Source organism: Schistocerca cancellata, chromosome 5 (genome assembly GCF_023864275.1).
Source record: "Schistocerca cancellata isolate TAMUIC-IGC-003103 chromosome 5, iqSchCanc2.1, whole genome shotgun sequence".
Lineage (NCBI taxonomy): Eukaryota > Metazoa > Arthropoda > Insecta > Orthoptera > Acrididae > Schistocerca > Schistocerca cancellata.
The window spans coordinates 34091785-34119554 of record NC_064630.1 but is presented as its reverse complement, the minus strand read 5'-3'; the positions used below and the strand labels follow the sequence as shown (position 1 = coordinate 34119554).

Sequence of the window (27770 nt, the reverse complement as noted above, 5' to 3'; positions counted from 1 at the left end):
TGTCATGCATTGTTTGTCGCATTCTGATCGTGCGTGTTTACGGCCAGTCGCGGCTCGCGGCATGGCTTGCTTTTGTGCGCGCTACCGCCGCGTACAATTAAAAAAGAGAGAGAGAGAGAGAGGAATCGTCTCATTAGCGAAACAATGGCAAGAGACTGCTATTTGTTGTTACTTACACTGCTGCTTTCTTTGATAATGATCAACAAGAATCAAATAATAGACTGCGTATGATACAACATGTTCTGAACGAGAGTTTGTGAAAATTTTTCTCCGTTTGAAAATCTTTGCGGCCAGTTCTTTATTACATCAAATTCTGCACAGAAATTACAGTCATCTTAGATTTAAAAATCTAGTCACTTGCCGTGCTTCATTTCTGACTGTATCACTATTAGACATAAGAATAATACGAATATAAACATGACATGATATGTATATTCTTCCACGTTTGCTGTTGTCTCACTCTATAGTTTCGTAGTTTATTAGGCAGACAGGATTTAAATAAGATAGCAGCAAACACAAAAGAATACATGGCAAAATGTTTATATTCGTATTATTCTTATGGTGAAGAGAATACTGTATGTGATTCAAATTTCATCAGGTTCCTATTAGCAACCATCTCTTCTCACAGATAGGAAAAAATTCAGAACGTAGAGTTGGCCATATTGACAAACATCCCAAACAGTCTTGCCAGTCAGATTTTCGTAGTACACTGAAATTGTGCTACATTCGAAGATGAACAATACGGAATTTGTATTTACTTCGTTGGATAATGTATGAAAATGCAGTGGTCAAAACTCGCGGCGGAGAAAAAAAATCTTGTCTTCCACTTTTTTTTAAAAAAAAATTATTTACTGACGCAGAGGTTTTGGCGCCAGTATTTATCTTTGTGCCTACAAAGTATGCTTGCATAGCGCTACATGTATTCGCCGGCAGAAGTTAGTTGTGGCGGCACGTACGAACATTTTTCATAACTTCCGCTAGCTTTGCACTCGATTCTAAGCCGCAGGCGGTTTTTTGGATTACGAAAACCGGAAAAAAAGTGCGGCTTAGATTCGAGTAAATACGGTAAATCAAAGTTATGCAGCAGTATTTTCCTGCCCCAACAGAGTTCATCAGTTTTATGTATACATACATATGTACATACATTATCAGTAATCAGAGACCTTGAAGACCTTGTGCTGACCTCACAGTGTTCCTCCATAGATGGCAATCTTGTGCATTTTGGATCCAGTTCTCATGGATGCCCAACTGCTGAAAGTCCTTCTGCAGTTCATCCTCCAGTTCATCCTCCCATTGCTACATTGATCTTCCAATTGGATGAGTACAATCAGGCTTTTCCATAAGCACGGCTTTAGCCTGGCACGTTCTGCTCTCCTGGCAATGTGCCCTGCCAGGCTTATTCTTCATGCCTTCATTTTCTGCACAACATTCAATTGTTTCATTAGGCCATACAGTTCCCAGTTCACTCTATATCTCCTTGTGTTCTCTTCACAGGTTGGCCCAAAGTTTTTTCTTGAGATTTTCCATTCAGAGACCAGTTTCTCTGCATCCGTTTTTGTGGTGCTTAACATTTCAGTCCCATATAACAATGCCAGTACTATCACTGCATTATTGGCTTTAAGTCTGATCTTGACTGATAGATTTCTTGATGACATTATCTGCTTCAGACTTAAATAAGTTTTAGACTGATTGATAGATGATGATTAATTTCTTGTTTTAGGTTACTATGACTGTTGAACCAGGTGGCAGGGTATTTAAAATTTCCACTCTGGTTATATTCTTTATTCCAACCTTTAAAGGGACATTATTAGGGGCTTCCATGGATACTTCTATCATTTCAGTCTTCTCCCATTTTATCCTCAGTACAACTTACTGGCATTCTTGTTAAGTCCTCTACAGTTTATGCCACCTTTTCCTGTGACTCCATTATGGCTGCAGTGTCATCTGCATATCCAAATATCTGTTTTCTTCAATTTAGTTTTACCTCTTTACCTGCCCTTTTCTTTTCCTGAATTATTGTCTCCAGGACCAAATTAAAAAGTAACAGTGAAATGGCATCACCTTGTCTCACACCTGTTCTGATGCTGAATTCCTTGGATAGCTCCCCCTGGTATTTCACATTGCCTTTTGTCTCTTCTGTTTACACCTTCACCAAATTAATTACATTCCTTGATATGCCAAGCACCCTCAGGATGTTGTACATACGTATCCTGTGTATACTATCATGTGCCTTTGAGAAATCTACAAATGTTTACCAGGAACTGATAGTTGAATTCCCAGCACTTCTCCCAGATTTACCTCATAGTGAAAATTCAACACATGGTTACCTTCCTGCCTTAAAATCTGCCAGGTCCTCTGCAACAATGTCTTCAACAAAAGGCTTCAGCATTTCAAGAATTATTAATGATAACATTTTATATGGTACTTCAGTTCCTTTCCTTGTTCTTTTTGTGCAGTGGGATAATGGTAGCTAACGTCTGCTCTTTTGGGGTGTCCTCCTTTCTCCGTACTTCACTTATGAGGTTATACATCTCTTTCTGAAGTGTTTCACCTCCTGCCTTTAACATATCTGCCTTCAGTTTCTTAATTGCTCTATCTACATCCTTTCGAGTTACTTCAGTTTCTTCTTCCTCTACACCTTCTGCAATTCTTCCTTCTGGGAAAACTTTTCAGGATCTTCAGCATTGAGCAACTGCTCAAAATATTCCCGTCATGTATCCAGAATTCCTTTCTTCCAGTATTTCCTTTGTTGCTTCAGTTACAACTTTCTTATATATAATGTGAGATAACAGTAATCTCATTACAAAAATTATAAGAGAGACCACAATGCAGTTATATGAAATTGGTGCCAAGGAAAATACAAATATTTATGTATTATCTATCAAACAATGGAAAATCCAGGATGGAACATAACAATGTTATGAGAAGGATGGTTGCTACTCACCATATAGCAGAGGTCCTGAGCTGCAGATAGTCACAACAAAAAGACTGTTGGAAAGCACTGGCTGCAGCTTCCAGAGACTGTGGTCAGGTGTGTGTGTGTGTGTGTGTGTGTGTGTGTGTGTGTGTGTGTGTGTGTGTGTTTTGTGTGTGTGTGTTTTGTTTTGTTTTGTTAATGTTCATCAAAGGCCTTGTTGGCCAAAATCTCACTTTCCGACAGCATAATTGTTGTACCTGTCTGCGATTCAACATCTCCGCTATATGGTGAGTAACAACTATCCTTTCCATAATATTGTTATGTATTATCTATCTGTGAATTCTCCATTATGGACCATCGGAGAAATAATCTTGGTCTCACCACTTCCTTCAGTACACACAAGACATTCCACAGCCATACTTTAACTTCACATGTTTGCTAAATTATCAGCTTTGTGAAAATCTAGATTTGAACAGATCTATAAGAGTGGCAGTTGTTGCTGATGCATAGATGAGAACTTATTTTCTAATTCGTCCATATGCTGCCTGACTACTTTTAGGTCTACATCTACATCTACATCTACATCTATGTCTACATAGATACTCAACAAGCCGCCATACGGTGCATGGCGGTGGGTACTACTTCTTATTTCCTTTCCTGTTCCACTCACAAATAGAGCAAAGGAAAAATGACTGTCTGTATGCCTCTGTAAGAGCCCTAATTTGTTGTATCTTATCTTCATGGTCCTTACATGCAATGTATGTTGCCGGCACTAGAATTGTTCAGCAGTCAGCTTCAAATGCCAGTTCTCTAAATTTTCTCAATAGTGTTTCTCGAAAAGAATGTAGCCTTCCCTCCAGGGATTTCCATTTGAGTTCCTGAAGCAGCTCTGTAACACCTACTGATAACAAATTTAGCAGCCCGCCTCTGAATTGCTTCAGTCTCTTCCTTCAATCCGACCTGGTACGGATTCCAAACATTGTGCAGCACTCGAGAATAGGTTGCACCAGCATCCTAAAGGCAGTCTCCTTTACAGGTGAACCATTCTTTCTTAAAATTCTACCAATAAATCGAAATCAACCATTCACCTTCCCTACCACAGTTCTCACATGCTTGTTCCACCTCATATCACTTTGCAACATTATTTAAATGACTTGATTGTGTTAAGCAGGACACTAGTAATACTGTATCTGAACATAATTGGTCTGGTGTTCCTACTCATCCGCATTAACTTACATTTTTCCACATTTAAGGCTAGCTGCCAATCATCACTTTAACTGGAAATTTTGTCTAAGTTGTCTTTTATCTTCCTACAGTCACTCAATTTTGACACCTTACCATACACCATGGCATCACCAGCAAAAAACCACAGATTGCTGCCCACCCTGCCAGCCAGTTCATTTATGTACAGGGTTATTCTAAATGATGAACCCATTTTCAAAACTTCGTATTTATTCAAGTACAAATCCAAATTGAACAAGTTTTATACCAATAAAAAGAGGAAGTTTCAAAACTTTTTTTGTAATGTTTGATATCAATTTAATACATTTAATAATTTGTAATTAATTAGTTTTTAATAATTATTTAATAATTAAAAATGTGATAAATGTTATAAATGTTCAATGTGGCCACTGTTGGCACCAGATACTGATGCGGTAGCCAAACTTGTCTCACACATGCGAAAGCGTATCTGCTGTTACTGAGTGCACGGCAGCAGTTATCCAGTTCCACAGATCATTCAGTGTGGTTGGTAGAGGCTGGCCGTAAACAGTTTCCTTCACATCGGGTGGAGGTTGAATACCAAATTTGGTACAAAATATGTGCTGCACTGCAATTTGCGACTCACTTTTTGCAAACTCAAGAACACAGAAAACCTTGTGCTCCACAGTTGCCATCTCATTCACAACTGACAGTGAAATGGAATGATGGCCCTACTGCTACTTCTGAAAACATCACCGGCCGCTGCCTGCCAAAACTTTGAAACTTCCTCTTTTCATTGGTATAAAGCTTGTTCATTTTGGAGTTGTACTTGAAAACATAAGAATTTTTTAAAATGGGTCCATCGTCTAGAATAACTCTGTATGTGGAGAACAACAGCAGTTCTATCACACTTTGCACACTTTCCTGGAGCACTCCTGATGATACCCTTGTGTTTGATGAACACTCACTGTCAAGGACAGCCTACTGGGTTCTATTATTTAAGAAGTCTTTGAGCCACTCACATATCTGTGAACTTTTCCATATGCTCATTCCTTCTTTACCAGGCTGCAGTGGGGGACCGTGTCAAATGCTTTCTCAAAATCTAGGAATATGGAATCTGCCTGTTGTCATTCATCCATAGTTCTCAGTATATCATGTGAGAAAGGGGCAAGCAGGGTTTCGCATGAGCAATGTTTTCGTAAACCGTGCTGGTTCATGCGCATAAGCTTCTCAGTCTCAAGAAAGTTTATTGTATTCAAACTTAGAATACGTATGAGGATTCTGCAGCAAACAGAAGTTAAGGATATTGGTCTGTAATTTTGCGGGTCCATTCTTTTACCTTTCTTATATACTGGAGTCACCTGCTCTTTTATCCAGTCACTCGAGACTTTGCACTGGGCGAGAGATTCATTATAAATGCAAGCTAAGTAAGGGGCCAGTGCCGTAGAATACTCTGTGTAAAATTGTACTGGGATTCCATCTGGACCTGGTGATTTATTTGCTTTCAAATCCCTCAGTTGTTTCTCTGTGCTAGGTATGCTTATCATTCTGTCATCTACACGGGAGTCTGTCCAGTGGTCAAATGACAGTACGTTTGTAGAATTCTCCTGTGTGAACTATTTTTTGAACGTGAAATTTAAAACTTCAGCTTTCTTTTTGCTATCTTCAACAACTACACCTGACTGGTCAACAAGGGACTGAATAGAAGCTTTAGAACCGCGTAGTGATTTTTCATACGACCAGAATTTCCTTAGGTTCTCTGCCAGACCTTTTGCTAAGGTATGCTCTGCACGTAGATCTTTTCACAGACTCCAGAATCTCCACTAACCTTCGCTTGTTGTCATTTATGCATTTTCTTTTGATCTGAGAGTGCAACAGCCTCTGTTTTCTCAGCATCCGCTGAATTTTGTTATTAAACCATGGTGTGCCTTTTCCGTCCTTTATCCACTTACTAGGCACATCACTCTCCAGACTACGATTTACAATCTGCTTAAACTTTGTCCACAATTCCTCTGCATCCATGCTACTGGAACTAAGTTATGCCAGTTCACTAAGTGAGATATTAATAACTGCTTATTTGGTCTCTCTAGCAGAAACACTCTCCTAGCCTCTTTGACTGATTTATGAACATCTGTTATCATATGTGTGTAATGACATGATTACTAATCCCTGTTTCTATACTGACATTGTCAATAAGATCTGGCCTATTTGTAGCTACAAGGTCTAAGACACTTCCATTGCATGTGGACTGCTGAGCTAGGTGCTCAGGACAATTTTCAGAAAAATGTATTGAAAAATATTTCACATGACTGTCTGTCTGTACCCCCAGCAATGAGTCCATAGACATCCCAGTCTATATGTGGCAGGTTAAACTCGCCTCCAACCAGTATTGCATGATCTGGGTATTTACACAGTATTGATCATAGACTTTCTTTGAATGACTCTAGAACTGTCACAGCAGGATCGAGTGGGCAATAAAAACATCCAACAATTAACTTGGTTTCACCTGCACCTATTATATACAACCAGATGACTTCACTGTCACACTTGACTTCGACCTCAATAGGGACAATATTTTTGTCAACTGCTATGAACACTCCCCCTCCTATGGCCTCTAATGTGTCTTTCCGATATACATTCCAGGACTCACTAAATATCTCAGAGCTGGCAGACATACTGAGTGCACATAGGCTTTCTTTCTGATCTGCCTAAAGGACTACATGACATGCCTAACACTGGAGCTCCAAATAACTAGTAAACTCCTCTCCCCATCAGCCTGCTCGAACCCTGCAAATGACATACGTTTGGTAGATATGGGGAACTGCCATTCATCAACTTCCTCACTGTCGTTTTGTCTTCTGGTTCCAGATGGGAAATCTTTGATGGTCATCTTAATATTGGGTAGTATTTCCAGAGTACTTGTTCAGTCTGTATCATCTGCTGTGTATGTAGTATAGTCTGATCATTGTATCCTATACACTTTGTTAGGAATGTCAGTTTTCCTGTTCCCTTCACAATTACATTTATTGGTTCATGACTGCCACATAACAATGTTGGTCTTTCCTCTCTGGGGTTACATGGATACATTCATTCACTCCAAATGCTGCTCGTTATCGATACAGGTTTCCTGATACAGTTATTTCGAATCTTCTTTGGTTGTTTCAACAAACCTAATACACAAGGGTTGCTGTTCCTTGTCATTTTGATTGTGAATGTGTGTTTGTGTATCTTCTGGGTTTGTGCCACTTCTCTGCAGACCAACTTATCCTGGCGTATAGCTGCTTCAAGTCATCTGTTAGCTAATAGTCAACATCAGGAGCTGGATGTACATACCATTCCTGACCTCTTATTGGAAGTGTAATACCCTGTATAAATTAAAGACCTGGTTCTCCACTAAGGGAAATTTCAATACGTATGTTAGTTGTTGTTGTTGTGGTCTTCAGTCCTGAGACTGGTTTGATGCAGCTCTCCTTGCTACTCTATCCTGTGCAATCTCCTTCATCACCCAGTACCTACTGCAACCTACATCCTTGTGAATCTGTTTAGTGTATTCATCTCTTGGTCTCCCTCTACAATTTTTACCCACCACCCTGCCCTCCAATACTAAACTGGTGATCCCTTGATGCCTCAACACATGTCCTACCAACCGATCCCTTCTTCTAGTCAAGTTGTGCCACAAACTTCTCTTCTCCCCAATCCTATTCAGTACCTCCTCATTAGTTATGTGATCTACCCATCTTATCTTCAGCATTCTTCTGTAGCACCACATTTCAAAAGCTTCTATTCTCTTCTTGTCCAAACTATTTATCGTCCATGTTTCACTCCCATTCATGGCTACACTCCATACAAATACTTTCAGAAATGACTTCCTGACACTTAAATCTATACTCGATGTTAACAAATTTCTCTTCTTCAGAAATGCTTTCCTTGCCATTGCCAGTCTACATTTGATATCCTCTCTACTTCGAGCATCATCAGTTATTTTGCTCCCCGAATAGCAAAACTCCTTTACTACTTTAAGTGTCTCATTTCCTAATCTAATTCCCTCAGCAACACGTGACTTAATTTGACTACATTCCATTATCCTCGTTTTGCTTTTGTTGATGTTCATCTTATATCCTCCTTTCAAGACCCTGTCCATTCTGTTCAACTGCTCTTCCAAGTCCTTTGCTGTCTCTGACAGAATTACAATGTCATCGGCGAACCTCAAAAGTTTTTATTTCTTCTCCATGGATTTTAATACCTACTCCGGATTTTTCTTTTGTTTCCTTCACTGCTTGCTCAATATACAGGTTGAATAACATCGGGGAGAGGCTACAACCCTGTCTCACTCCCTTCCCAACCACTGCTTCCCTTTGATGTCCCTCGACTCTTATAACTGCCATCTGGTTTCTGTACAAATTGTAAATAGCCTTTCGCTACCTGTATTTTACCCCTGCCACCTTCAGAATTTGAAAGAGAGTATTCCAGTCAACATTGTCAAAAGCTTTCTCTAAGTCTACAAATGCTAGAAACTAAGGTTTGCCTTTCCTTAATCTAGCTTCTAAGATAAGTTGTAGGGTCAGTATTGCCTCAAGTGTCCCAACATTTCTACGGAATACTAACTGATCTTCCCCGAGGTCGGCTTCTACCAGTTTTTCCATTCGTCTGTAAAGAATTCGTGTTAGTATTTTGCAGGTGTGACTTATTAAACTGATAGTTTGGTAATTTTCACATCTGTCAACACCTGCTTTCTTTGGAATTGGAATTATTATATTCTTCTTGAAGTCTGAGGATATTTGGCCTGTCTCATAAATCTTGCTCACCAGATGGTAGAGTTTTGTTAGGACTGGCTCTCCCAAGGCTGTCAGTAGTTCTAATGGAATGTTGTCTACTCCCGGGGCCTTGTTTCGACTCAGGTCTTTCAGTGCTCTGCCAAACTCTTCACACAGTATCATATTTCCCATTTCATCCTCGTCTACTTCCTCTTCCATTTCCATAATATTGTCCTCAAGTACATCGCCCTTGTATAGACCCTCTATATACTCCTTCCACCTTTCTTTGCTTAGAACTGGGTTTCCATCTGAGCTCTTGATATTCATACAAGTGGTTCTCTTTTCTACAAAGGTCTGTAGGCAGTATCTATCTTACCCCTAGTGATATAAGCCTCTACACCCTTACATTTGTCCTCTAGCCATCCCTGCTTAGCCATGTTGCACTTTCTGTCGATCTCATTTTTGAGACATTTGTATTCCTTTTTGCCTGCTTCATTTACTGCATTTTTATATTTTCTCCTTTCAACAATAAAATTCAATAATTCTTCTGTTACCCAAGGATTTCTACAAGCCCTCTTCTTTTTACCTAGTTGATCCTCTGCTGCCTTCACTACTTCATCCCTCAGAGCTACCCACTTTTCTTCTACTGTATTTCTTTCCCCCATTCTTGTCAATTGTTCCCTTATGCACCCCCTGAAACTCTCTACAACCTCTGGTTTAGTCAGTTTTTCCAGATCCCATCTTCTTAAATTCCCCAGCTTTTTGCAGTTTCTTCAGTTTTAATCTACAATTCATAACCAATAGATTGTGGTCAGAATCCACATCTGCCCCTGGGAATGCCTTACAATTTAAAATCTGGTTCCTAATCTCTGTCTTACCATTATATAATCTATCTGATACCTGTCAGTATCTCCAGGCTTCTTCCATGTATACAGTCTTCTTTTATGATTCTTGAACCAAGTGTTAGCTGTGATTTAGTTGTGCTCTGTGCAAAATTCTACCAAGCGGCTTCCTATTTCGTTCCTTACCCCCAATCCATATTCACCTACTACGTTCCCTTCTCTCCCTTTTCCTACTACCGAATTCCAGTCACCCATGACTATCAAATTTTCATCACCCTTCACTATCTGAATAATTTCTTTTATTTCATCATACATTTTTTTTCAATTTCTTCGTCATCGGCAGATTTTTTAACCTTACCAGTTCAGAATTTGAACTAATATTCATTATACATATTACATTTTAAGCAAAAGTATGGGGTCAAGCTGATCATCAGTTTGCAAGACAGAAAATACAGTATTTCAAAAATACAAGCTACAAATTGTGTTGTCATAGTAAGAATTTCTTAAATTCTCCAAAACATTCACATGATTTGGCTCATTATTCTTTATATCTTGACAAGTCCTTCGTAAAAAACATTTAACATAATTTCTCATGGTCCTTATGTTTTATAAAGAATAAACAAAATGACAATTTTTTAAAATGAGTTGTACTCACTGAATGATTGAGTTCCTTTTTCCCAAAGTTGTTTTCTTATCTCGCAAACCATCATCCCTTAGTCCTTAGGGAGAATCACTTCAAGCCCTTTATGGCACTACCATCACATTACACAGTGTCCATATCAAGGAAAAACAAGCAAATAAATTTGAATTAGTAATCAATGTAAAGAGGAACAAATGATTACAGTTTCAGAAAAATTAGATGATTTATTCAAGAGAAAGAGTTTCACAAATTAGCAAGTCAGTAGTGTGTTGATCTACCTCTGGCTCTTATGTTAGCAGTTATTCAGCTTGACATTGATGATAGAGTTGTTGAATGTCCTCCTGAGGGATATCGTGCCAAATTAGTGTGTCAAAACCCCAAGCTGGTTGGAGAGATGGCCTATAATTCTCCAAACAGTCTCAAGTGGGGAGAGATCTGGCGATCATGATGGCCAAGGTAGTGTTTGGCAAGAACAAAGACAAGAAGTAGAAACCCTTGCTTTGTGTGAATGGGCATTATCTTGCTGAAATATAAGCCCAGGATGGGTTGCCATGAAGAGCAGAAAAACAGGGTGTAGAATATCATCAAAATGTTGCTGTGCTGTAAGGGTGTTATGAAAAGAAATGGCGCCCCAGGCAATCACTCCTGATTGTCGGGCCACATGGGGGCCAACAGTCAGGCTGGAATCCCACAACTGGTGTCTCCAGTCATGTCTTCAACCTGTAATCGCATTGAATGGAGTAGAATTGTCTTCAGTGAAGAGTCCCGCTTTGAACTGAGCCACAGTGACCAGCAAAGATGTGCCTGGAGATGCCCAGGGCAGCAGTGGAATGCCAACCTGACTGTCATCCGCAATGAAATTAAATGGCACCACAGACCATTGCTTCTGGTCTTCAGGCCACATGGTGGGTGACAATCTGGTTGGTATCCCGCCAATGTCTGGAGCATCACCAGAGACATCTTTGGTCTGGAATCTCATTGACTGGAATAGAATTGTCTTCAGTGATGAGACCTGCTTTGAACTGAGCCCCTTGGCCCAGTGAAGATGTGTGTGGAGACAACCTGGACAACAGTAGGCTATCAACCTGACTGTCATTACCATACAGCCTGACAACCAGAGGCAATAGCCTGGGGGGCCATTTCGTTTCATAGCATGACCACTTTGGTTGTCATGCACGGCACCCATAGTGCACAGCAGTATGCAGATGATTTTCTGTGCCCTGTTTTGTTGCCCTTCATGGCAAACCATTCTGGACTTACATTTCAGCAATATTATACCCAGCCACACATGGTGAGAGTTTCTACTGTTTTTCTTAGAGCTTGCAAAACAGAACCTTGGCCAGCAAGGTCATTGGATCTGTCCCCAGTGGAGAATGTTAGGGTCATTATGGTCAGGGCTCTCCAACCATCTCAATATTTTGACAACCTGACTCACCTATTGGATGGAATTTGACATGATATCCATCAAGAGGACATCCAACAAGTCTGTCAATCAAAGCCAAGCTGAATAACAGCTTGCTTAAGGGCGAGAAGTGGACCACAGTATTATGGACTTGCTCAGTTTATGATGCCCTCTCTTTTGAATAAATCATCCAGTGTTTCTGAAATTGTAATTATTCGTTAGTCTGTACAGGTATGTCACACGTACCAATTTCCATCCCATTCAAATAATTCCTTTTTGTCTTAACAAGGAACCCTTTGAGTGAGAGGTCACAGAAGACCAATGATGTTTAAGGCATTAGATACCCCACATATTGTCTACCATACAACCACAGTATTGGCTACTAATGGCAACAGAGGGTTGAACCGGAGGTATCCAGTGGTGACCACAGCACGAGGCTACGGAGGGTAGTTGAACTGCGTAGTCGACAAGTAACTCACTTGCAGTCATAAGCAAAGCAAACATATCTACAACATCAGTCACTAAAGTTGACATTTCATCAGAAGAGAATCAGAGGAATTTCGCAGAGTGAGAAAGATGGGATGGATAAAGATATTAACATTTCTGAAAGATGAGTCAGTGGAATGTGTGGTGTCATATACGCTCAACTGTGTGGACAGTGTACGTGAGGAGTACACTGATGATGATATGTGCTTGACAAGTGAAAGTAATATTGAAACGGGTGTTGAACCATGTAGTTTATCATCCTTGTTGGACAGGAAGCCAAAATCCCTATCTCCAGTGGAAAGTAGTAAAGGACAATCATTGTCCAAGGAGCCGGCACTAAGCATAATGAAGTACATGGAAGATCATCCACAGTGTAGTTAAAAAGCAGTTATTAACAGATTTTGAATAAGTCTGCAGCAATATCATTGGGTAGTGCATAAGAGAAACTAAGGATACTCAAGGTATGACAAGGCATTAGTACAAAAGCACTGATGACAGTTTCACATTATGCAGGGCGTAAGCATAACAGCATCATGAAAACAAAATGTACAGCAGTATATGCCTAATGATCGGTTAAACAGGTTAGGTTTCAGTGAGCATTTGTAACTAACTTTGTTGGAATCTTTAAGTATTACCATTACTTTTCATCAATTACTAAACTGTTTGTAACTACTGTGCCATAATGTTTACATAAATTAGTAGACTGTTGATGAACATGATATAAACGATTTCCACAGTGAACATTATCTCTTGTACAGAGTCGTATTTTATTACTTACTAATGTCTGTTATGCCATCTACTTCTTTACTTACAGCTTGTTAGCTGATGGAGGGCATTTGGAAAACTTAATTACTGCAAAGACAGAATTCCTGACAAATTTCTTAACTATCAGTGCAATATATAATACCTTCTTGTTTCTTCATTATAGCATTTACTGTACATAATTCATTATGTCCTGTCACTTTATATACTTCAGCAAATCCTTCTGTTGCTGCATTTAATTACCTCATTAGCTACTTCTTCATTACAGTTTTTTCCTTATTCACAAAAATGACTGAAGAATGACACTCCACAGCAGCAAACAACAATATTATTGACTAAAACTTATTTTCTTTTATTAACAGACAATACACAAGCTAATTCCAGTATTGCTTCACTTTAAACAGCATATTTCACTTCTGCCTGAAGGGCTATGTTGTTTCAAACCTTTCTCTCAATAAATATCATTACACACAAAATAACTTATTTCACTTTAACTTTCTTTATTCTAGTCTGATGGTCTACACAGTTATATATTTTACTCAAATTACACTTTACTAAAGGTGACAAAATTAGTTTCAATTTAAATTGATTATATGACATTAGCAATTCTCTTAAATCCACACAACAAATGGCACTGAATTTGTTTGAAAAATTTCCCTTACTGCTGTGATACAAACTTCTAATTTGCAGTTTTCTTTAGTTTACCAATAATATTTTATGACAATTTTATATTCTTTCATATTTTTGGATTAACTTAAATTTTACATTACTTTTAGCCAAAAGAGATTTGTTATTTTACACAATATTTAATTATTATTAGACCCAGTGACAAAATATACCATTTTAATTAAGTTTTCTAACATATAATTTAAATATTTTTTTGAGTTCATCCTCTTAAACAATATACATACAAAAACTTAATCACTGAAATAGAAATTCTGACTACATATAAAATGAGCGTAGTTGAAAATTACTTTCTCTTGCAGTCTACAGGCAGGATAGTAGAAGAAGAGAGTGAACCAAGAAATTGAGAATAGATTCACCTAGCTGTGGAGCTACTATTCATCAAGTAATGTGTTCACTAAAGAATAATGAACCCCCTAGCTATTTTATAACTTCCTGTTTGCTCTTACCGCCATCTTCCCAGCCTAGTATTACAACATTGGTTAAAATCCAGTAATTACTAGTCGAACCAACTGCAATTACAGTTGCACCACACAATAAATGCCTTGAATATTTCCTTAAACGTTTCATAAATATTGAAATGTAACTTATGCATACAGTTTACTTTTAGGTACATCTACTACTGGTAATTTAATTGCTGTTATATTACTTTGTGAATTTTGACTTTCCCATTCTTTTCCTCCCATATCTTCACATCTTTCATGTAAAGTGTACTTACATTGCTTTTGATTACTTGCACTTCATTTATGTCATTGTTAATTACAGAAATGGTATACTCTGTTTGACAAGATCATAAACTTCATCAACATTTTCACTCATTATACATATACATTTTGTCTCATTATTATCAAATACATCACTTTTGTATTAACTGTTTGCTCCTCTACTTTCACATTCTTAACATCAGTGATACCTCTTTTTTCTGTTCGGGAAGTTATTTCAGTAGTATCATTAGCAGAACACGTTTCCACTACATCTATTAATGCAGCCTGACAGGAACCCGCAACTACGTGTACATCTATATCCATACTCCGCAAGCCACCTGACAGCGTGTGGCGGAGGGTAACTTGAGTACCTCTATCTGTTCTCCCTTCTATTCCAGTCTCGTGTTGTCCGTGGAAAGAAAGATTGTCGGTATGCCTCTGTGTGGGCTCTAATCTCTCTGATTTTATCCTCATGGTCGCTTCGCAAGATATGTGTAGGAGGAAGCAATATACTGCTTGACTCCTCGATGAAGGTATGTGCTCAAAACTTCAACAAAAGCCCGTACCGAGCTACTGAGCGTCTCTCATGCAGAGTCTTCCACTGGAGTTTATCTATCATCTCCGTAACACTTTCATGATTACTGAATGATCCTGCGATGAAGTGCGCTGCTCTCCGTTGGACCTTCGCTATCTCTTCTATCAACCCTATCTGGTACGGATCCCATACTGGTGTGCAGTATTCAAGCAGTGGGCAAACAAGTGTACTGTAAACTACTTCCTTTGTTTTCCATTTGCTTATTACAGTTGCTGTGAATTTCCTTTTCTCTGTGTGCCATGCCACTACTGAAAGTTACTTGTTTGAGACAAGTTGTCTTTTACATCTTCCATTTTCTCCTCTAAGCATACTTGGTTTGAAATTAAGTTATTATTTACACCCTTCAAATCTGATTTTAAATTACTAATGTTACTTGAGGTTTGGTCCAGTTTTTCACTGAATTTTGAATCTAAGCTACCAGTGTCACTTTGAAAGTCACTACTATTTCTGTCTGATTGCAGATTAGTTTCTTTCATTTCTACCCTTAAACTACTGATATCCCTTCTAATGCTTTCAGTCACTTCAGCAAATTCCTCCATGAACCTACACATATCAAATTCCTTTGTTATTGTCTCATTACTCTCATCACAATTAGGAACCAAGAATTTCATCACTGATGCCCATGCCATCTTGTCAGTGCTTTGATGAGCATTTATTTCATCATCTAAAGTTGATTCTTCTGATTTTATTCTCGTATCATCATAAAGCTCACTTTTAACTGTCACCTTTTTATCATTGACTTTTAGTCCACAAAACACATCGTGTTCACCTCTTCTGTCACACATTTTGAAAATAATTAGTAAACACTTAATAACATAAACACTTTTACTTTAAATTTCTTATTTGCCATAGCCATAATATATTTTGTTTTACATTACGAAGTTCAGTTTCTTGAGACTGGTTCCCTATTGGCTGATATAAATTCCAGTATGGTGGCTATACCCCTGATTTTTCAGTGGTTGGTGCCCAGTGTGGTGCCATCCTTATTAATCTTCTCGTGTAGGTATAGCTTCTTTTCCAAATATCAACAGTTCAGTTTATTTATATATCGTTGTTGTGGTCTTCAGTCCTGAGACTGGTTTGATGCAGCTCTCCATGCTACTCTATCCTGTGCAAGCTTCTTCATCTCCCAGTACCTACTGCAGCCTACATCCTTCTGAATCTGCTTAGTGTATTCATCTCTTGGTCTCCCTCTATGATTTTTACACTCCACGCTGCCTTCCAGTACTAAATTGGTGATCCCTTGCTGCCTCAGAACATGTCCTACCAACCGATTCCTTCTTCTAGTCAAGTTGTGCCACAAACTCGTCTTCTCCCCAATTCTATTCAATACCTCCTCATTAGTTATGTGATCTACCCATCTAATCTTCAGCATTCTTCTGTAGCACCACATTTCGAAAGCTTCTATTCTCTTCTTGTCTAAACTATTTATCGTCCGTGTTTCACTTCCATACATGGCTACACTCCATACAAATACTTTCAGAAATGACTTCCTGACACTTAAATCTATACTCGATGTTAACAAATTTCTCTTCTTCAGAAATGCTTTCCTTGGCATTGCCAGTCTACATTTTATATTCTCTCTACTTCAACCATCATCAGTTATTTTGCTCCCCAAATAGCAAAACTGCTTTACTACTTTAAGTGTCTCATTTCCTAATCTAATTCCCTCAGCATCACCCGATTTAATTCGGCTACATTCCATTATCTTTGTTTTGCTTTTGTTGATGTTCATCTTATATCCTCCTTTCAAGACACTGTCCATTCCGTTGAACTGCTCTTCCAAGTCCTTTGCTGTCTCTGACAGAATTACTATGTCATCGACAAACCTCAAAGTTTTTATTTTTCTCCATGGATTTTAATTCCTACTCCGAATTTTTCTTTTGTTTCCTTTACTGCTTGCTCAATATACAGATTGAACAACATCGGGGAGAGGCTACAACCCTGTCTTACTCCCTTCCCAACCACTGCTTCCCTTTTATGTCACTCGACTCTTATAACTGCCATCTGCGTTCTGTACAAATTGTAAATAGCCTTTCGCTCCCTGTATTTTAACTCTGCCACTTTCAGAATTTGAAAGAGAGTATTCCAGTCAACATTGTCAAAAGCTTTCTCTAAGTCTACAAATGCTAGAAACATAGGTTTGCCTTTCCTTAATCTTTCTTCTAAGATAAGTCGTAAGGTCAGTATTGCCTCACATGTTCCAACATTTCTACGGAATCCAAACTGATCTTCCCCAAGGTCGGCTTCTACCAGTTTGTTCATTCATCTGTAAAGAATTCCTGTTAGTAATTTGCAGCTGTGGCTTATTAAACTGATAGTTCGGTAATTTTCACATCTGTCAACACCTGCTTTCTTTGGGATTGGGATTATGATATTCTTCTTGAAGTCTGAGGGTATTTCGCCTGTCTCATACATCTTGCTCACCAGATGCTAGAGTTTTGTCAGGACTGGCTCTCCCAAGGCTGTCAGTAGCTCTAATGGAATGTTGTCTACTCCTGGGGCCTTGTTTCGACTTAGGTCTTTCAGTGCTCTGTCGAACTCTTTACGCAGTATCATATCTCCCATTTCATTGTCATCTACATCCTCTTCCATTTCCATAATATTGTCCTCAAGAACATCACCCCTGTATAGACCCTCTATATACTCCTTCCACTTTTCTGCTTTCCCTTCTTTGCTTAGAACTGGGTTTCCATCTCAGCTCTTGATATTCATGCAAGTGGTTCTCTTTTATATATACAAACTTAATAAATCATCAAAAATGTTCCTTAGGTTTTGTTGTAATAGACTCATAAACTGTCTACTGTGACTGCTTTGTATCCATGACAAAATTTTCAAGAGATTTTTCACTGCATTGTTTCTGCAAAGAGTTCCAAAACTGTGGGACTTATTTCATCTGGTTGTTAACCTTTGGTGGCCTCATATCTCATCATTGTTTTGTATCACACTCCTGTTATTGAGTGGTTGGGCTGGCATTTGTTAAAGAACATACAATACACTGCAGTACGTAGTTTAAATCTCTTTCATATTTATTGAAACACACTTTTACTTTTACGATGATCAGCTTTGTAACAATGAGGAGTTTAATAATTTTACCAAATATATAAGCTACCCTCATTGACAAATAATTTCACATTTCACTGATGAAAGATTACATTACAGTTACATGGATATGGTGAACATAGAAAATTCTCATATATGCACTAAGTCGTAAATACTTGAGGTGAACATAGTGTTTGAAACCTGCAAACTAATTGTGATACACTTACCCACTAGATGTAAATATGATCTAAGGATTCACTAACTCAAAGCAGCTCACAGAGACATATATACGATTTTAATTTCACTATTGATAAAATTATTTTATTGGACAGATAAAAAAATCTACTCACCAAGCGGCAGCAGAACACACACATAAAAGACTGTTGTGATTGACAAGCTTTCGGAGCCAGTGGCTCCTTCTTCAGGCATAAGGGTAGAAGGGGAAGGAATAAGGATGAAGGAAAAGGACTGGAGAGGTCTCGGAAAAGGGGTAAAATTTGGGAAAGTCACCCAGAACCATGGGTCAGGGAAGACTTACCGTACGGGATGACAAGGAAAGACTCACTGTAGCAGACTCACTGACTCTAATGGTGATGCGAAGATGTTACTAAAATGAATGCTAGCTGCAGACTAACTGAAGCATTGTCCAGCACAATTACTTATAGACTTGTATAATGAGTAAACTCAAAATCTGTTGTTGTACATAGGGGGAAATAATCATCATAATAAAACAAGAGAAATTAGGGCTCACACATAGAGATTTAAGCATTTGTTTTTCCCAACCATTATTTAAGAATGGAACAGTAGAGAAATAGTGTGAAATATATAAACTGGTTCAGTGAACCCTCTGCCAGGCACTTAAGTGTGAAGTGCAGAGTAATCTTGTAGATATTGATAGAGGTTTTGATAGTAACCTAAAAGACAGCAAAATTAGTGGACCTGAAGATATAATGAGCAAAGGAAAAAGTCTGTTTAATTATGCCTGTATACAGGAAAATTGACTAAATCATAGGAACTATATCGTGAATATTGTTTATAATACTCTGACAGTTCACAGATCCCACCAAAATTGGCTAAGACATGAAATTTTCTAGACTGTAGTCAACTAACAAATTTTCATAGTGAAAGTGGGCACTTTTTAAACCAGAAAAATCAAAGTGACAAAACTGTGGAACTGAAATTTGGAAATAATCGCCAGCTCAGAAAGGAACATTCTGGAATATGAAAACTTTAATTAAGAATAACTTTTTTAATATGGCATTGTTGGAAAAAGTAAGATCTTTACTAAAAAAAGAGGAGCATTGGGGCTTTAAACTGAGGAACAACACTTCAGTTAGAACCACCTATTAGCTCACTCCAAATTTAATGTCCATGTGTTTGTGAAACATCTTAAATACAAAAATTTTTGTATGCAATTTATTTCCATGTAATTTCAGTACATTATTATTGTTAGTAATTGAGAAATTATATCTTTAACCATTAATTCTGATTAAATAATACCTGAATATGAAATTAATTATTTTGGCTAATTGCCTTGTATTCTTTATAAACTGTGTTAAGTTAAGGGGAAAAAGTATTAATCTCAGGAATGGTACTGGAGCAAGAGATGGCTCCACCCTGTTAAAAAAATCAGCAGTTTTCATTGCATTTCCTGGACAAACAGTTTTCCAATAACATCCATTAGACCGAAAAATATGTTGTCAATAAGATAAATATTTTTTTTTAAATTTTAGCAACCATCACATTTTTTTTACCAACCCCTAATTTGTAGTATTTAAGTAATCCTTCGCCATATAGTATGTATCATTTAGGAATGAAAATAATCAATCAATTTTTGAAAACATAAGTAATTGTATAGATAAAAAATTACTCAGTAAGTGGCAGCAGGAGAACTCACATACAAAAAGATAATACAATTTGCAAACTTTTGAAGCCAGTGGCTCCTTCTTCTGTCAGAAGGGTTGAAAGAGAAGGAAGAGGAGTGAGCAAAAAGGACTGGAGAGGCTTAGGAAATGGGTAGTTCAGAAAAGTCACCCAGAACCCCTAAACCTCACCAGTCCCTTTCCTTCACCCCTCTTCATTTCCTTTCAACCCTTCGGCCAGAAGAAGAAGCCGCTAGCTCCGAAAGCTTGCAAATTGTAATACCTTTTTATATGCTTGTTCTCCTGCCACTGCTTGGTGAGTAGATTTTATATCTATCCAGTTACTTGTATCATTTAAGAGGTGTGTTTCTGCTGCCTTATTATTGTTTTAGTTGTATCTTTTTTCCCCATGGATACTTATTAAATAGTTTGATTCTGAGGTGGAAAATAATGTTTTAAGTTGTTTGTTTAATTTTTCTTGATACTTTTAAGTTATGTCTGGTGCGTATTCCATGATCGTGAATAGAGCTGCATGTGTAATGTATTTACCTTGATGTGCACAATGGATTGGTAGATGTAATCAGATGGCAAAAGCAGAATGCCCAACTTGCGAAACAGATTTATATATAGATGACCCTAGGAAATCATAAAATACTAACACACTTGCATTAACCATAGTGGACAGTGTGTTGAAAAGTGATAACTTGTTTTCAGTTCTGCTATACATATCCAATGAATAAAACAGTCGTTAAAGCACCTGACTCATATTTGAAAATTACTTTGAGAAACAAAGAATATAATTTAATCCTTTCTGTGATGCTCTGTAGTTCCAGTAATTGTTTTATTAGCAATAAAAGTTACATCTTCCTTCAAATGAATATAGTTTTTCAATAGATTAGTAACTTGCATCCTATATTTATTGCATGTACTATAAATGTTACTTTAACTCAGTGGTACTATGGTGCTAGAAAAGAGTTAGTTGCATAATTATTCATTCTGTTTTGAAACAAATGTCAGATTTGTGTTCAAGCTTAACAAACAACATCTTTTCCTAGGTTGTCGTGAAAGCAGTTCATTTGCGACCTGATCCAAAGCTAAAGGTGCAGGAATGCTGCCTCAAAGTATCAGTCCTACCTCTGAAGTTGAATATTGACCAAGATTCATTGGTGTTCCTTTTTAATTTCTTTACTGATATATCAGGAGGTGTGAAAATTGAAGGTATGATTATGGATTTATTCTGCACACTAACTTTCACTTTTTCGCTAGTAAAAGTCTTACAAAGCCCATCTAATTCATTTCGTCATTTCTTTGTTTGGAAATTCATGTTATATTGACCTTAAAAATGTATAAATTTATGATCTTTTGTTAGTTACTACCAAGGAATTACTATGCAGCAACAAATGAGATAAACCAAAACAGGAAAACCTTCTTCTTACAAGGAAACAATAGTGATTTACACACAGCCAGTAATAGGAACCTTGCCTTTCAGAATCAGGTGTTCAATGATATGTGAAAAGTAGAAGGAAATATTAAGAGGAAACAGAGCTTTCTGAATTTGATATAGGATTATCAGCCAGCGCCTTGTGTTAACTGAGATACAGCAGGACAGGAACAGATGTCCTCATTTAGAAGTATGCATCATATATACAATGACTCAGCTCTTGTGGTCGTGGTGGGGTGCTGTTTTTGCTGACCATTGCTCAATTATTTTACACTTACTGATATTGACAGCAAACCTTCTGATGTTTTTGCTGTGTGATATTTTTACATCAAGTACATGGTTAGATAGACTAACTTTTCATTAGATTCCTTCATATTTTGAGGTGGCAGCATAGTGTATCTGGAGACATCATGTCATATATTTTTGGCTCTATATCCTAAATTGTACAATCTCTTTCCTTTAGTCCCTTTTTTCACTTTAATGATTGATATCAGAGGCACATTTTCTTTCTGGTCCATTTGCATCAAATTTGCTTTTGCTCCTATCCTCCATTTCACAGTGAATACTGTTTTCATCTGACTCCCCTTCTACGCTGTGTGTTGGTCTCTGTTATTCTATATCTTTTTCTATTTTGAATAAACACTTACTTAATGTCTCCGAAATATTTCAAATTTGTTATTTACTTAACTGAACGTCTTAAATCTTTTGCAGACATGAAAATCCAAAATTATCTTATGAGTTCTGATCAAGGACTATCAGATGATACATTATTTAAGTCTTGACTGCATAATCATCTTGTGTAACAGTGTAGTGACTTGGCACAGTTATTTATCTATTTTGATGATAATTGTTTAATGATTAGTTAGACATACCATGGTCATGAAGTATAATGTATTAATGCGGGTTAGTTTTATTGTGAATTATCATTCAAACAAGAAGAAAATAGAAGCTTTTGAAATGTGGTGCTACAGACGAATGATGAAGTGAAATGAGTATATCAGAAAACTAATGCAGATGTACTGCTACTGTATCACATTGGGGAGAAAATAAGTTTATGGCACAACTTTACTAAAAGAATGAATCAGTTAATACGATACATCCTAAGCCATCAAGGAGCCATAAATTTGGCAATGGAAGAAAGTTTTGTTGGGAGGGGGGGATAAAAACTGTAGGAGACCAAGTTTTGATAACAGTAAATGGGTTCAAATGGAGGTAAGTTGTGATAGTTATGCAGAGGACAGACTAGCATGGACTGCTCCATCCAGACCACAGCTACGACATCATTACATTAATTTGGTTGACAGTCTGATTTTTATGGGGAATTTTCCTACATCTGTACCATGTGTAATTGCTGTTCAGCTCCACAGTTAAATGCTCAAGTGTCTGAAGCAGGGGTTACCTGTTGCTTCATTGCTTGGTCGAAACAGAAGAGCCTTTTAATTGCCCACCTGGGGATTGTTCTTTATTGGTGCTGTGACACCCCTCCAGACAGTATGGTGCCACTGTTGTTCAGTAACAATAAATCCTTTCCTATTTCTGATACAAAAGAAGTTAATTGCAGTTCGATGCAAGATTTTTTCACTGTGTGGGTCACATTTCCATTACCTGTAACATGAATGTATACCCTTTCACCCTGATTTCCAATTCTATCTTCTCAGTCTAGAATTAAATTGATATTCAGTTCCTTGTTTGTAGTATAATTTTATGGAAGCCACATTACCTTAGCATATCAACACCTTAAAGACTTCTTACTTGACACACCATTCTTACTCAGTGCTGGATCATGAAGCATTCAGTGATCTCTTCCAGTCAACTAAACTGTCTTGAAAATGACTGCTGCAAAGACAGTCAAAACTTCAGTTTTCTAGTTGTTTTTAGTATTTTTATAATGACATGTTTGAATATCCAAATAGATTTCATTCAAATGTAAGTAAAGTTATTATATCTGCTGAAATTAATAATATTTTTCGTAACCTATCGGCTACAACAGATGAGGTTGCTGTGTACTGTCTTGAGCACAGTTTTTATCACCCAGTCTTACTATCTGCGCTGAGTATCTTGTATTCCAGCTGCCATCAGGTGCTAGCCTCCCTCAGCGTACACTGAATATTTCTACTGCAGCTATGATACTTGTCACTCGAGTTTTGTAACTAGCAAAGCAAACTAAATCCAGTGGCTATATAAAAATACTGTGACTATTAATTACTGACTGTTGTATAAAGTTATTACTTTAATGGCTAAAACTACAGAAATGTTACAGTTCCTTTTTCACAATTTTTTCAGCAGTTTTCTACCTAAAAGTCTGTACTCATAGTTACTGTTATAACTTTTGAATCTCTTGTCAGTGGCTACTGCACATGGAGTGCAACTTATATTGTTTGCTTTGTTGCCTTAGAGGAGTGTATCATATTGTCATTTACATTGTAAAGGTTTTGTGTCGTAAGGCGCCCTATCAAAACATCAATTCACACTTGCTGAAACAGATAAAGCATTCCACATTTGATTCCAAGTAGTGGTGTTCTCACAGGCCATCAATGGAATGGAACATGATGTCAACATCAATACTTCTCAGGAAGGAAGTTTTGACACTGATGTTGGTGAGGGATTGGTGGCATGTTCTGCCTTCACTGGAACATAACTATTCTTGCTGCACTCACTCAACTTGTAGTTGAAAATTTTGTGATTGTGTGTCTTTTAAATCTCTACTTTGTTGTTTACTTTGTTTGTGTGACTCATACCAAAAGTTTCATGAGGGCTTCATTTTTCCTATGAATGTTCTTACACAAAAGAGGCCAGACATCTGAAAACAAAAAATTATTTACATTTTACAATACTTGTACATACAAAAAACCTACACTGTGCATAAATAAGAACATAAATTGCTGCAACAGTTTTCATTAAATAATATATTTAACAATGGAAATATGAGCTCTATTGAAGGAGGAAAAATACAGTTTTTTATTACAGAATTTGGCCAATTATAGACCGCTTAGAACCTAAGACAAAGGCACAATCTTTTTTTTTTTATCTTCATACATTGACTGATGACCTGCCTCTGTTCTTTTGACATCACCTCCTAGGTTGTGAATTTCATTGTTGGACAGGAAATCTTCCTGTATTGATCAGTAGCCTGAAACTTTCCCTGTTGTGTATGGTGTTTTCTGCGATGTTATGATTTCTCAAGTCCTTTCTTGTCTCTTCCATCCATCTCATGGTGTTTTTTAATTTGGAAATGAAGTTAAAAATTTTCTTCACTAGCCTGTTGTCATTCATTCTGTACATATGACCATAAAATTTTAATCTCCTCTTTCTTATTTTGTCTGTGATTGTTTCTGTGTTTCTGTATAGATCTTAATTTCTTCTCTTGTCCAGTTGTTATCTTAGCTCTTTTGTGGTCCTAAAATTTTTCTGAGTGTTTTCCTTTCTTTATTTTCCAGTTCTTCTAGTTCACCTCTTTTATTCAGTGTTAAGCATTCAGGTCCATAAAGTGCTTCCAGCTTAATTACTGTTGCATAGTGTTTAATTTTTGCCTGTAATGATACTGATGTTTTATTATATCAGTTTTGGGTGAGTTTGTATGCTAATTCCATTTTATTTGATCTTTCCTAACTTGTGGTGTTATCTAACCCAGCTGGATTCTATCTATTCTCCTTAAATACTTAAACTTATCAAACTTTTGATGTTTCCGTGTTGTGTTTGTATGTGTTTTTCTGTGTTGTATTTATGTTCTATGTATTCTGTTGTCTCTTACGATATTAGTAATCTGGTTTCAGTTGCAGTTTTGTGAAGTGTTTCTATCATTATCTGTGCATCTGTTTTGTCCTTAGAAATTACAGCAATATCATCGACAAAATTGAGACATTTCACATCAAATCTTCCTCTTCCTTGTCCTAAATGGATTCCTTCAATATTTTTCTCTTGTAGTTCTGTATCCATCTCTCTTATGACCTTGTCTAAGACCAGATCGAGGAGAATTGGTGTCAAACACCTGTGTTGATTCTGAAGGGTTCAGTAACTCCTCCTAGAAATATAATTTTTATAGTTGTGTCTGCGAGTGCCTGTTTGACTAATTGTCTGGTGGTTTTGTCGATAGCTGCTTCTTCCAGTGTTAGAAATACTCTCTGTCTGTTTACAGAATCGTACGCTTTTTTTAACTCAATGAATGTAACAACTGTGTTAAAGTTCCTCTTTATTCTGATCCTGAAGATAGTTTTCATAATACAGATTTGCTGTGGACAAAATATATGTTTTCTGGATCATGCTTGGTACTTGCCATTTGTGTGTTCTGCTTGATCTTCTGTCTTATTCAGTAGAGCTTTGGACATAATTTTGTAGGTGACTAGAGGTAGAGATATGCCTCGATAATTGTTGGTGTCTGTCCTGTTACTCTTCTCGTGTAGTAGATGGGTAATGGCTTGTTTTCAGCCATCTGGTATTCTTTTTTTCTCTCAGCAATCTTTAATAACCTCATAAATGGTTTCAGCTGCCTGCTTCCCTCCCGGTTTCCACATCTCAGCTAATATGCTGCCTTCACCTGAGGCTCTGTTGTTTTCCAGCTGGCCAATGTATTGTTCAATTTGATGCAGAGATGGTGGTTCTGAGGATGGGTTTTCCTTTTGAGGCTGTGTGAAAATTAATCACTGTGTTGGTTCCTTGCAATTGAGGAGATTTTTGAAGTAACTCACAGTTGTCTTTGTCGTTGGTAATCAGTTTGCCTGTTGAATCTTTGAAGTTTAGGCTCATTGGCTTGTAACCTGTTGATTCTTCTTTGAAAACTCTGCAGAAGTACCTAGCATTGTTCTGTCTGAAATTTGTATTTATTTCCCCATCACGTCAAGACTTGGTCCTGTGGGGGGGGATTTATTTTTTCACAACATGAAACATGTTGTAATATGACATTTTAAATTCAATCTTCCAAATTAGCTGCTAATATTTTTATAATATCTGGTACATCTGGCCTATTTTGACATTGTTGCCATTGTCAAGTACATCTTTGTATATTACAGTTGGAAAATTTCATTTCCTTTTGCAATATTTGTATTTGGAGTTAACTGTACCGACACTGATGAGCTAAAATATTATGACCACCAGCTTAATACCTTCTTTGTCCATCGTTGCAACAAAATACATCCTTGATTCTGCATATTATGGACCTAACAGGTTTTTGGTGGGTTTGTGGAGGTGTATGGTATTAGAAACTTATGCACAGGTCATGTAATTCATGTGAATAACACAGCCAGTGATTTGGTTACATGGTGATGGCACCTGATAGTGACCCACATGGGTTCCATAGGATTTACATCAGGCAAATTTGGTCACTGAGCAATGCGAGTTCACTATAATGCTCCTCAAACCACTGTAGCTTTTTGCTTTCTCCAAGAAAACATCAATCATAAAGGGATGCAGGTGGTTCGCAGCTCTCAGCATGTTTTTGATTTCTGCCACAGGATCCACACAAGCACAGGAGAATGTCTCCTGCAACATAATACTGCTCACACCAGCCTGCATCTGTGGTGCACTGCTCTTTTCAAGCCGCCATTCACCTCGATGATGGCATTTGTGGAGACAACCATTGACCTAGTGTAGCAAAAATGTGATTCATCCAAACAGCTGACACGTTTTCATTGATCGATGGTCAAATCCCGGTGGTCTCATGCTCACTGCAATCATAATTGACGATGTCACTGAGTCAGCGTGTAAGCACGCAAGGGTGGTCTGATGCAGAGCTCCATTTTCGACAATGTACGATGAATGGTGTGCTCCAAAACACTTACGCATGCAGCAGAATTGTGCTCTTTTGGCAAAGATGCCATAGACCGCCATCTATCCTACTTTACAGAGCAGAAAAGCCTCCAAACCTCACAAAATTATAGACCAATATTCCTAAATTTGGTTTGCTGCATAATCCTTGAACATATTCAAATAAAATAAATTTTCTTGAGACTGAGAATCTTATGTCCATGAATCAGTACAATTTTAGAAAGCATCACTTGTGCAAAACCGTGCTTGCCCTTCTCTCATATGATATACTGTGAAATATGGATGAAGGGCTACAGGCAGATTCCATATTTCAACATTTTTGGGAAAGCATTTGACACAGAGCCCCATTTCAGGTTGTTAACTAACATATGAGTACATGGAATAATGCAAAATTGTTAAGGCTTTCCTGGCCACTTGTTGACAAACTGCCTGTTGGCTTCTGTCTCGGGTTCTTCGGCCAACATTCATCTGATGATTTTTCTGACGTTTCACCAGCACGAGTGGCTGGCATTGTCAAAGTTTCATCCTACAATGCTGGTGGTGGACTGGGGTGGAGCTCGCAGCTCCAAACTATATGTACTTGGTGTGCCAGCATCCAAGGGCTTCTCCATGGTCATTTCCGGTGCAGCTCTCTTGCTACCTCCAATGGTTGTTCTCTGCAGCACAGGAAGCCCGGATC

The 27770-nt window shown here is 37.7% G+C and overlaps 1 protein-coding gene across 1 annotated transcript in view; it reads left to right on the top strand.

Annotated features, from left to right (window-relative positions):
- Nucleotides 1-27770, top strand: part of LOC126187388 (autophagy-related protein 2 homolog A) — a 495539-nt gene that overhangs the window by 333067 nt on the left and 134702 nt on the right. The window contains exon 30 of the mRNA XM_049928440.1: nucleotides 20946-21108. Within this exon, the coding sequence (XP_049784397.1) occupies nucleotides 20946-21108 (163 nt within the window). The remainder of the gene's footprint in view (nucleotides 1-20945; nucleotides 21109-27770) is intronic.